This window comes from Neophocaena asiaeorientalis, unplaced genomic scaffold, assembly GCF_003031525.2.
Source record: "Neophocaena asiaeorientalis asiaeorientalis breed wild unplaced genomic scaffold, Neophocaena_asiaeorientalis_V1.1 scaffold501, whole genome shotgun sequence".
NCBI classification, from domain to species: domain Eukaryota; kingdom Metazoa; phylum Chordata; class Mammalia; order Artiodactyla; family Phocoenidae; genus Neophocaena; species Neophocaena asiaeorientalis.
In genome coordinates, this window is record NW_020172678.1 from 1,014,272 (window position 1) to 1,026,744 (window position 12,473).

Sequence of the window (12,473 nt, forward strand, 5' to 3'; positions counted from 1 at the left end):
TTTAGGGCAATGTCGTGAAGGTTCTCAGGAATCTGGTATTATTTGGGGGGTGAGGGGGCTGGGACAGCGACTCAAAAATAGAAACAGTGCCCGGAAGGGAGGGGAGGAGAAGGTTCAGGATCTTTGTCATCGAGGCAGCCAAAGTTGTAAATCTTACCAAAGACGTTAGACCCAAAAGAGAGAAGACAGTGAACGCAACTCCCCCTGGGCCACACCTGCCTTTTCTCCCTCTCCCATGTACCAGATACTGCTCCTCACAGCAACTTTATGCAGTAGGAACCACCCTTTCCATGCTACCAGTGAAGAAAGTGAGGCCCAGAGAGGTTAAGTCACTTATACAATGCCACACAGCATGGTAGACATGCAGAAAGGACAAGAGCCCAGGACTTTTGGTCCTAGCTCCTTCTGCTTCCCTCACATCATCAGACCCAGGCAACTCTCAGCTGAGAGCCGAGAGGGAAGAAAGCTAGGATTTCAATCCTTTGTGCTCTGCAGACTCAGTACTGGGGCTCACCCTCCCAGCAGGATAGGTGGCCTCGCATCCCACCACAGGCTAAACTGGGTGCATGGGGAACATGGCCCTGCCCGGCATTCTGCAAATGAATGCTGACAGCCTTCCAGGCACCAGCTTCAATGGGTTGACTCACCAGTGATTTGCTGGGCAGCTGATATGTGGTGGATGCCATTCTAGACGCTGGTCCTGACTTCAGAGAACTTGCAGTCTGGGAATGGGAGAAAGACAGACCATCAGCTGGAAAGCCCAAACACATGTGCTATGGCGGGGGTGGGGGGGGTGTCACTGTGGAACATCAAGAGGCTGGAATGACGTAGATCTGAGAGGGGTGATCAGGCTGCCGCTGGAGGAACCTTGGGCAAATTAATTAATCTCTCTCAACCTCAGTTTCCTCATCTGTAAAATGGGCTGGTCGCTACCTAATAGGGCTTTTGTGAAATGAGGAAATGCAAATCAAGTGCTTAGCATGACACCAGGTATAGAGTAGTAACTTTATAAATTTCAATACATTTCATCTACCCATATCCTTCTAGTTGACTCTTTCAACGAGAGTGTAAGCCCCATGAGGGCATGGGCTGGGTCTGCTTGTTCACTGCTGTATTGCCAGTGCCTAGAATGGCACATAGGAGGTGCTCAGAAAATATCTGTTTAATGAGTGCATAGGAAATGGCCCAGAAGAATTAGGAAGAAGCAAAAATATTCAGTTGCCCTTGAAATGGCCTTGCGGCCCTCTTCCCTCCTGGCTCCGCTCCAACTACCCACACTCACAAAGCACCCCAGCATTCTGCCAGGGAGAGCTGCCCACTGCCCCACCACCACTCTGCCCTGCACAGCTGAGGAACTCCACTCCAGCTGCCAGGGTACACATCTGTCTTCTCACAAGCCTCACTGCTTTCTCCAGAGGGTAGATTTTCTGGCTGTCCCTAAAGCCACTTCCATTGTGTGATGAAGGTGCAGCCCTGGGACCCTCCTTTCTGCCCTCCCACTCCCCCATGTCATCAGCTTGGAAGAAATTCATTATTCCCAGAAGGAAGGATGGTCCTGGATGTCCTGCACAAGGTCACAATAAGATTTTTCCAAACTTGGAGCAGACTGTCTCCCATGGATGAGGGTCCTTGTGGAGAAAGGGATAGACTTTTGGAAGAGGGGGTTGTGCTGGAATCTTGCGGCTTGTGGTATGGGACAGTGTGTGTGTGTGATGGTGAGGATGAGTGAAAGAAATGGTGATTCAGGCTCCATTGGGCAATGGTGTTTTTACTCCAGCTTTAAAAAATATATACACTTTCCGCTAAGTGTCATTTATTCCTTTAACCATTCTGTCATTTAGCAGCCGTGCATGAGTGTCTCCTGTGTGCCTGGCCCAGTGCTAAGGGATAATGAGGGAGCCAGACAAACTCCCCACCCTCCCCAAAGGGATGATCAGCACTGAACAAGTCATTACAAGTGGGCCTGCTTTATGACAAAGTCTCAGGTGCTAAAGAGAGTCTTTGTACTGTGGCGGGGCCAAGGAGGCCCTAACCTATCCCGGGGAAGCTGCCCCACGAAGCTGAGACCTGAAGGCTGAGGCCATGTGAAGGACTTTGTTAGAATTCACATGCTATGGTGGAAAACCTTTAGTTAATTTTTAAAAAATTATACATCCGGGACTTCCCTGGTAGCACAATGGTTAAGAATCTGCCTGCCAATGCAGGGGACGCGGGCTCAATCCCTGGTCCGGGAAGATCTCACATGCCGCGGAGCAACTAAGCCCATGTGCCACAACTACTGAGCCTGCGCTCTAGAACCCACGAGCCACAACTACTGAAGCCCGCGCACCTAGAGCCCGTGCTCCGCAACAAGAGAAGCCGCTGCAATGAGAAGCCCATGCACCACAACGAAGAGTAGCTCCCGCTCATCGCAACTAGAGAAAGCCCGCGCGCAGCAACGAAGACCCAACGCAGCCAACAAAAAACAAAAACAAAAATTATACATCTGCATGGTAAAATTTCTAATAGTGCAGTATTACACAGCAAACATTAAGACTCACCCCATCCTTCTCTCCTGACCTACCCGTCTCTTTGTTACAGGCCTTGTGTATGCCTGTGGTCACAGTCCACTTTTCTCTCCCTTAATTTTTTTTTTTTTCAAATGGGATCATACTACATCAGAGGTTCTCAACCCGGGATGATTTTGTACCTCCCCCCTGCCCAGAGGACATTTCACAATGTCTGGAGATATTTTTGATTGTCACATCTGAGCAAAGGGGATTCTACTGTTATCTAATGAGTAGAGGCCAACGATGCTGTTAAACATCCTACAATGCACAGGACAATCCCCACAACAAAGAATTATCTGATCTAAAATGTTATTAGTGCTGACATAAAAAAGAACGAAATAGGGCTTCCCTGGTGGCGCAGTGGTTGAGAGTCCGCCTGCCGATGCAGGGGACACGGGTTCGTGCCCCGGTCCGGGAAGATCCCACGTGCCGCGGAGTGGCTGGGCCCGTGAGCCATGGCCGCTGAGCTTGCGCGTCTGGAGCCTGTGCTCCGCAACGGGAGAGGCCACAACAGTGAGAGGCCCGTGTACCGCAAAAAAAAAAAGAACGAAATAATGCCATTTGCAGCAACATGGACGGACCTAGATTGTCATACTGAGTGAAGTAAGTCAGAGAAAGACAAATATCATATGAAATTGATTATATGTGGAATATTAAAAAAAGGTACAAATGAACTTATTTACAAAACAGAAATAGAGTCACAGATGTAGAAAACAAACTTACGGTTACCAAGGGGGAAAGGGTAGAGAGGAGGGATAAACTGGGAGACTGGGATTGACATACACACACTACTATATATAAAGTAGATAACTAATAAGGACATACTGTATAGCACAGGGAACTCTAATGACCTGTATGGAAAAAGAATCTTAAAAAGAAGGGATATATGTGTACGTATAACTGATTCACTCTGCTGTACAGCAGAAACTAACACAACATTGTAAATCAACTACACTCCAATAAAATTTTTTTTAAAAGTCAATAGTGCTGACGCTAAGAAACCCTAGCCTATATAAACACACTATGTCTGCAGCTTACTTATGTATAATGTATACACATTATTTATATATAAAATTATAACATATTGGGTTGGCCAAAAAGTTCATTTGGGTTTTTCTGTAACATCTTACGGACAATCCTGAGCGAACTTTTTGGCCAACCCAATATATAGTAGATTATTCACATCAGCATGAGTAGATCCACCTCATTATTCTTCGTGGCTGCATAATAATAGTAATGACCTATATGGAAAAAGAATCTTAAAAAGAGGGGATATATGTGTACGTATAACTGATTCACTCTGCTGTACAGCAGAAACTAACACAACATTGTAAATCAACTACACTCCAATAAAATTTTTTTTAAGTCAATAGTGCTGACGCTAAGAAACCCTAGCCTATATAAACACACTATGTCTGCAGCTTACTTATGTATAATGTATACACATTATTTATATATAAAATTATAACATATTGGGTTGGCCAAAAAGTTCATTTGGGTTTTTCTGTAACATCTTACGGACAATCCTGAGCGAACTTTTTGGCCAACCCAATATATAGTAGATTATTCACATCAGCATGAGTAGATCCACCTCATTATTCTTCGTGGCTGCATAATAATCCATTGCTTCCTCCATCATATTTTATTTAGATGTTTTCACTCTTTGGCTATTGCAAACATGTTTACTGCAAGGAGTATTCTTTTCATACACTTGCCTTTCAGTCATGCGTGAAGTCAAAGCATAAACTGCTGGAAGTGACATGGACGAATCAGAAGGTTCATTGGTATTTTGAATGACCTCATTTCAAGTCTCTGGGGCATAGTTCATTGGGAGAGTGGGTCTGGGGTTCTGACAAAACAGGGCTGTGGTCCCCAAAAGTCTGGTGGAAAAGCTCCTGTTTGTTCTCATCTACAGACAAGGGTGTCCTGACCGCTCATCTCTCCACAGGACCAGGTGTCCCCCACCTGAACAACGAGCCAGGTCCTGAGTGATGTCCCCAAGCTGAGTGCCCATGGCCCTACCCTTCCCCATGGAGAAAGGACTCACTCTGCCCCAGGACTGCCGACACTTTCTGCACAGCCTGAGAATGAGGAGCAAATATGCCCTTTTCCTGGGTTTTGTGGTGGTGGTTTTTGTCTTCATTGAAAAGGAAAATAAAATCATATCAAGGTGAGGGATGCAAGCACAAGTCTTCCCTATCAAGGTGGGGTGGGTGGGGGCAGAGAGGTAGCTTATAGGGCTCTCTGTGGACCTACAAAGGCAATCCCTCAACCAGTAATCATCAGACCTCTCCTGTGCCCAGGCAGTAGGTCATGCCCATGTCCTCATGACTGCACAGCTGTGAGACTTGGGCTCCAGACTCAGGCAGTTTGAGTTGGAATCCTGATTCTGGCACTTTTTTTTTTTTTTGGCCGCACCGCACGTCTTTCAGGATCTTAGTCCCGCCACCAGGGATTGAACCCATGACCCCTGCAGTGGAAGTATGGAGTCCTAACTACTGGACCGCCAGGGAATTCCCCTGATTCTGGCCCTTTCTAGCTGTGACAGCTTAGACAAATTATTTCACTTTTCTGTCTTAAGTCTCTCTTCTGTAAAATGTGACTAATAATGGGGCCTGCCTTGTTGTAAAGATTAAATAAGAAAATGTAAAAGCGTTTAGCCCTGTGCCTGACACACAGTTGGTGTCCTGTACTTGCTGGCTGTGGTTATTATTATTAATTAACTTCCTGGCCTAGGATGATGCCTCACATTAACAGCATATCTCCTATAGCAATCTGAAGTCATGGATGAGGGTGAGGCAGGGTCCTGGTACAGATACCGTGGTGGGCAGGGCTGCCATGTTCAGCTGCCCAGGTTGTGCACTGTTCAACTCCAGGGGTGTGCACTCACAACAGCTACGCTGGGAATGCTGCCCCCTAGAGTTGGCAGTGTACCGCTGTGTGCAGTGGCCCTGCTAGTGGGCCTGCAAGACATAGAAAGATTTCACAGACCTTCTCTCCCAAGCACAACCCCTACAAGAAAGCATCAACCAGGATGGGTAGGTTAGGAATAGGGCTATGTAGTAGGCACTATGTCAGTGCCCTGCCTGGGTTCCTTAGCATGGACTGCTCCAGTTTGTGCCTACTGGGTCCTATTGCAAGATCCTGCAACTCTCCACCTGAGGGCATTCTCTCCACCTGCACACTGGCAAGCCACAAGTCCTGGGGAGTAAATGCCTCTGGGAGCAGCCCTCAGTCAAGGCCAACTGGGAGCTTCACACCCCTTGGGTAGAGAATCCTGAGGTGTGTTCTATCTACACCGTCTCCTGGGGTTCCTCCTGCAGGGCGATTTGGCCACAGGGGTAGCCTGCTCACCCTTATGGACTTCCTTTCCTCCCTGCCTCAATTCCCTACCCCTCTACCCGTTCTTCCTGTGATCAAGTCCCAAATAAACTACTTACACTCAAATCCTTGCCTCAGAGTCGGCTTCTGGGTGATTATCCTGGGATGCTCCTCAGGGTGGCACAGGGGATGGAGTCCCCAGTCAGTCATTGACCCCGGTATCCCTCTGTTCTCGCAGGGTCTCGGACAAACTGAAGCAGATCCCCCAATCCCTGGTAGATGCCAATAGCACCGACCCAGCCCTAGTCTTGGCCGAGAACGCATCCCTCCTGTCCCTGAGTGAGCTGGATTCGGCCTTCACGCAGCTGCAGAGCCGCCTGCGAAACCTCAGTCTGCAGCTAGGCGTGGCGCCGGCAGAGGAGGCTGAGGAGGAGACCACAGAGTGGGAGCAGGAGTCCCGCCCACCCGCCGAGGCCCCGCCCCGGCGCCACTTGCTCCTCATGGCCACCACGCGCACGGGCTCCTCGTTTGTGGGCGAGTTCTTCAATCAGCAGGGCAACATCTTCTACCTCTTCGAGCCGCTGTGGCACATCGAGCGCACGGTGTCTTTCGAGCAGGGCGGCGCCAACGCCGCAGGCTCGGCCCTGGTATACCGCGACGTGCTCAAGCAGCTCTTCCTGTGCGACCTGTACCTCCTGGAGCATTTCATCATCCCGGCACCCGAGGACCACCTGACCCAGTTCGTGTTCCGCCGGGGATCCAGCCGCTCCCTCTGCGAGGACCCCGTCTGCACGCCCCTCGTCAAGAAGGTATTCGAGAAGTACCCCTGCAAGAACCGCCGCTGCGGCCTCCTCAACATGACGCTGGCCTCCGAGGCCTGCCGCCGCAAGGAGCACATGGCAATCAAGGCCGTCCGCATACGGCAGCTGGAGTTCCTACAGCCGCTGGCCGAGGACCCCCGTCTGGACCTCCGCGTCATCCAGCTGGTGCGCGACCCCCGCGCTGTGCTAGCCTCCCGCATGGTGGCCTTTGCTGACAAGTACGAGACCTGGAAGAAGTGGCTGGCCAAGGGACAGGACCAGCTGAGGGAGGAGGAGGTGCTGCGGCTGAAGGGCAACTGTGAGAGCATCCGCCTGTCCGCTGAGCTGGGCCTGAGGCAGCCGGCGTGGCTGCGGGGCCGCTACATGCTGGTGCGCTACGAGGACGTGGCCCTCAGGCCGCTGCAGAAGGCCCAGGAGATGTACCGCTTTGCAGGCATTCCCCTGACCCCGCAGGTGGAGGACTGGATCCAGAAAAACACCCAGGCGGCGCACGACGGCATCTACTCCACGCAGAAGAACTCCTCGGAGCAGTTTGAGAAGTGGCGCTTCAGCATGCCCTTCAAGCTAGCGCAGGTGGTACAGGCTGCCTGCGGCCCCGCCATGCGCCTCTTTGGCTACAAGCCTGTGCAGGACGCCGCCTCGCTCTCCAACCGCTCCGTCAGCCTGCTGGAGGAGCGCGGCACCTTCTGGGTCACGTAGGGGACCCGGGGCGTCGAGCACCCCTCCTGGTGAAAGCCCCGCCTTGCCGGCCTCACCCGGGCCAGCTGGGAGACTGCAGCGCCGCCGCAGGGGTGGGCAGGAAGACGTGCAGGGCGTAGGTGGCGCCTGCGCTGTAGAAGTAGGCCCTCAGCCCGCTCGCTTCCCCGCCCTAGCTGTGGGCCTGGAGCTTCCCGCTGAGAACAGGACAGTGGCCAGTCCTTTTGAGGGCTGTCAAACCCAGACCTAAGGGGCTGTGGTGTCCTGAGCAGGCCCAGGCAGGCCCGAGCCTATTGACAAGCCTTTCTCGCCTCTCTCTCCCTCTCTCTCTCTGTCTCTCTCTGTCTCTCTGTCTCTCCCACTCACACACACACACACACCGAAATATACGTGAAACACACATAGGTGCCTGTAGATCCTGTGGGTCAGAGTCCACAAATATTTAACAACCAGAAGGGGTTTCAGACACTGACTAGTCACAGTCAGACCCCCTGCTGTACTCAGTGTGAACCTTTCAGTTTCCGAATTTCTCCATAATCCAGTGTGGCATCTGGGTGGGTCCCTGGGGAGAGGTGAAATCAGCTCTATATAGAGCTACAAAACAAACATATAAAGACAAATACCTACACTCACACCACACAGAGAGGCAGAAGAACATAAAAACACAAACACACACACAGAAAAAATCTTCCCCGTTGCTTTATGCTTTATCTGTATCACACACCTAAAGAAAAGCCTCTGCTTACCTTTTAGAGTTATTCGGGGAGGGGGGAATGATATACGGTCATGGGCCATGACCCTGTTCCCCATCCAAGCTTGAGGCTGAACGGTGGATACAGAACTGCCAAGTCCATGGCCTCTGCCCACCTTAGATTCTCGTGGCTACCTCCCCTGACCCATTCGTGTCCTTGCTGCTAGTAGGCAGCATGGTTTGAAATGGCATGGCTGACCCTCGTGTGATTGCAGCCCGAAGGCCCTGTCCTAGCTCAATTGGCTCCCCGAGAGCAGGTCCATATTTGAAAGCGGCCTCAAGCCTGACTGGCAGGAGCATCAGTGGTCCCTGAAGGCAAAAGGCAGCTCATGAGTCCTGTCATTTCCAGCCAGGCCGCTGTGGGGCAAGGCGCAGAAGGACATACAGAGTGCTCCTGAGGGAGAAGTCACATCAGGATACCCCGTCCCCCGAAAAGACAGGGGACAGAGGTCAGCCACATGGTTCGTCGTCATGGTTATGTGGTTAGTGTCTGGAATTCCTCATTTAGGACTGTGGGAAGAGTATTACTCAATGTGGGATGGGGTGCATGTTTTATTTTTTTTTAAGTTATTTGTGGTTTGGTCTCTTGTGGCTGTGTTTTCAGGTTTGTTTCTACAGGAGTGCTGCTTGGAAGCATTGTGGGCTTGAGGGGCTGAGGGGTCCGGGAAGACCAGTGGGGAGCACTTTGGCTCCTGCTGGAGGAAGAGGAGGAGGAGCCTTCCCCCAGAAGGACCAGAGCCAAGGTGGCCACACGGCAGCCCACAGCACCCCACGGGCTTTTTTGTTTGATCCCACGTGGAACAAATGTCAGAAACCAGTGGCGTTCTTTGCTGAGTGTCCAGAGGCAGCATAAATTAGCAATCCTCACCCCCTCCCCAAGAAGAGGCCAGATTTGAACATCTCTCCCAGGTCCTAACATATTTCCTGGGGCGTCAGGGTCCTATGACCAAGCAGATGTCCCCAGAGTGGAAGCGTTTCCCCATTCCCACCCCAAAGTAGGGAGCAGCACTCAGTACCACCTCAGAACTTGCAGGAAGCGTCAGCAGTTCACTAAGGGCTGTTTCTGATTTCCTGGACAACCTCTGTATCAGATCCATCTCATTGTCAAGCCCAGAGGGCTGAGTTTTGTTTTGAGTATTATGGGGAGCAGGGAAATACAGGATCTGGGTCCGGCTAGTGTTGCCATAGGGAAGGTGGGGGGGGTGTCCTGGCAGGAAGCCAGCCTTTGAAAAGGTGAGGACAGTGGCCATCTTGTGGGATCCATTACAGTCAGTGCGTTTGAGCTGCTGGGTCTCCATCACCATGGATTCAGCCAATCGAGGAAATCTCTAGGTTTTCTGTTCCAAGAATAAATTGTACCGGGAAATGGCTCTAATTTGGGGTCCAAAAGGACTCCAGCTCTGAAAACTTGATCCTGGGGCAGAGTGGGGCCAGGATGATTCTGGCAGGCCCAGAAGTACTGGCCATTCTTCCCCAGCCCTTGCCCTGCTCCCTCCACTATTCCCCACCTGGGGGTGGTGGGAGGCAGGCATCTCTATGCAAGGCCCTTTCTGGCTCCTGGGGCCCTCCTAGTGTGGACTGCAGACTTCTTCCTTCTTCCCTTACTGTGCCTCTGGGGCCAAGGCCTCCACCCCTGAGCTCTGAGGACTATGCCGAGAATGGACCTTTGGGACTTCTCAGGACATTATCAATTTGTACACTGCAGGTTGACTTAATTTATTTATTTTGTGAAAAAGAAGAGACAGAAAATAGTTTATTTTTTGCAGGGACTCAAAGCTGTACCCAAATCAAAAAAGACGATAATAATAGAAACCATTCACTTCGTACATACAAGGACACTCCAAGACGATTCAGAATACACGAGAGGACAAAACTGAGAGCGCGGGAGTCACAATGGCCGCAGGGTATTTTTTTAGCTCGGTTTCCTCTTGTTGATTTGAAGATATGACAGTAAGGCCCTTTCTGCTATATTCCCTTTGTCCAGGTATCTGAAATAGGACACACCTCAAGAGAGTGTTGCCTTGGGCTTAGCAATGCTCTGGGAACCCTTGGGGTTTAGGGAGGAGAGGGAGGGATGACTACTGACTCTACATTCCGTGGGACCTGGTTGGAGTAACGTGTGAGGGGTTTTCAGCAGGGAGCTGGGCTAGGGGAGGTGGTCCAGCTGGGAGCTAGTGCCTCCTCTTCCAGCGAGGCCAGCCCTGGTTTCTCTGCTCCCTCTGGCCCCCCACGAGCCTTCACCTCCACAGCACCCACCTGCCTGGAGACAGAGGGAGTGTTGAGGCCTCACCTCCGCCCACCGCCAGCTTCCTGGGAACAAGAGGCTCATTCAGCAATAAGCGTTTATTCGTTTTTCTTTTTCTTCGTGAAGACCTCTTTAGCCCAGCCTATAAAAATAGTTCAGAACATTCCAGGCCTTGGTGAGACAGGGCAGTGTCCAACACCCTCAGGCTGTCGCCACTGCTGCCCATTCCTGGCTTCTCCTCTGGGCCTTGTTTATAAACCTTGGAGTGGATGAGGACATGGGGGTAAGGGTCTTTGGGAGCAGGATTTTGCGGGGGCAGGATTCCTGAGTCCCATGAAGAGGGAAAAAGAAGAAGCAGATCTCTGTAGCATGGCCCTTGCAGGTTATCACCAACTTATTATTAAGGTTGAGAGACATAAGCAAATTCTAGCCCTCTGTCCCTTTATGTGATGCACTCACTTGAAAATAAGTAACCAAATGAACAGGGGAAAAAAATGTTTGCCTGCCAGCACCCTCAGCCTGGGAGCTATGCCAGAGGCTGGTCTAAGGGGGCAGCTGCTAACCAAACCCTTAAGAGCAGAGGACCCAACCGACCCATTACAAGAACGTCTTTCCCTTCCACCTCTGCTTTCTGAACAAGCTCCAGGAGGTCCCTGTCCCAGAAGCCGTATGCTTGGCCTAGAGAGCAGACAGGAGATGTAAGCATCAGATGGTCTGGTCCTGACCCTGAAGGTCTCTTCCAGCCCTGGTTCTGTGTTAATTGACTATGAGGCCTATCCCTTCAGAGGCCCTGGATTACGAAGGACAGGGGCAGAAGACTGGATGGCTGTGTCCCCAAGGCAGTCCTCTCCCACTGCCATCCCCAAAGGCTGAAGGCAAAGGTGGGTCTCAGAGGGGGGGTTCCTGAGGCAGGGAGAGGGGGTGGGGGCTGCAGAGGACGCTCCTTCTTTAAACTTGTGCAGTCTGAGCTCCGAGAGGCGGACCTTGTTAGTCTGCACAGATGAGTTTGCCTGTGCAGATTGCTAGCACATGGTCCAGCTAGAAGGCAGGGAGGCGGCCCAGGGTTTCCTCAATGTAGCCACGTGGCCTTTCAACTGCCCATGGTTTCAGAAGAGTGGAAGCTGCTCTTTACCTCAAAAGGATGAAGCAGAATTGGCAGCTCAGATGTCTTAAGAACTTCAAGATCCTAGGGTCTTGTGACCTTTGTCATTGCATACTGTGCATGGGGGACTAATTAGTTATGTGTTTCCAAGATTACATGGTGCCATCTTCAGGGCCTAGCTCATACTGTAGAGCAGGTATTTTATTTGTATTTATTTGTCAAATAAAATGACCTATGTTCCTTGCTTCTTCTATCATTGGGCTTGAACTGGTCACCCCCTAGAGTCTCCCTTTCATCTGTACTTTCTAGGCCAAGTCTGCCTGGCTCCCCTGCTCCCTCCTGGTTCCTGCAAACTCTTTTTGCCAAGAATTTTGGCCCCCTGTCATGTTTCATGGGCGCATAGTACAGGATACCCCTTCATGGCCATACGTGGCCATGGTATGTACATATGTGTCCACACGTGTGTATGTGTAGCATGTAGCTCAGCCTGCTTGGCCACGTTGCTCCCAGCCCCCTTGCCATCAATGTCCCAGATGTTCTTGTCGTGGCTACAATCTCCTGGAAACACAGGGGCTGCCTTCAGAAAGCTGGTGGCCACCACCAGTCAGGATCTTCTCTGCAGAACAGAATGTGAACCCATCACCTGATGGCTTACTTGATTTATTTAATTAAAAATGAAAACGCGCAATGAGCAGAATCTGAAATGTCTCTGCCCTCTTTTTTGCGTTTATTCTCAGCAGCAACTGGGTTGTAAAAATTTAACAGGAAAATTTGTACGTCAATTATATCTCAATAAAGCTGGAGTGGGGAGGGGAATAGGGGGAAAAAAAAAGTAACAGGGAAAAAAATTAGCAGCAGTAGGAAAGGGGTAACTTCCAGCATGAAGCAGGTCAGAAAAACTGCCTACTCTTCAGGGGTGAAAGGCACAAGGGAAGCACGGATAAGTGCAGAGGGTGTGATGAAGATTCTTTTACCAGAATGGCAGAGC

At 50.9% G+C, this 12,473-nt stretch overlaps 1 protein-coding gene across 1 annotated transcript in view; it reads left to right on the top strand.

Moving 5' to 3' along the window:
- The window catches only part of CHST3 (carbohydrate sulfotransferase 3), a 41,619-nt gene extending 29,436 nt beyond the window's left edge, over positions 1 to 12,183 (top strand). The window contains exons 2-3 of the mRNA XM_024739750.1: positions 4,498 to 4,719; positions 6,109 to 12,183. Coding sequence (XP_024595518.1) covers positions 4,562 to 4,719; positions 6,109 to 7,390 — 1,440 coding nt within the window. The 5' untranslated portion in view covers positions 4,498 to 4,561 and the 3' untranslated portion in view covers positions 7,391 to 12,183. The remainder of the gene's footprint in view (positions 1 to 4,497; positions 4,720 to 6,108) is intronic.
- Positions 12,184 to 12,473: the final 290 nt, after the last annotated feature.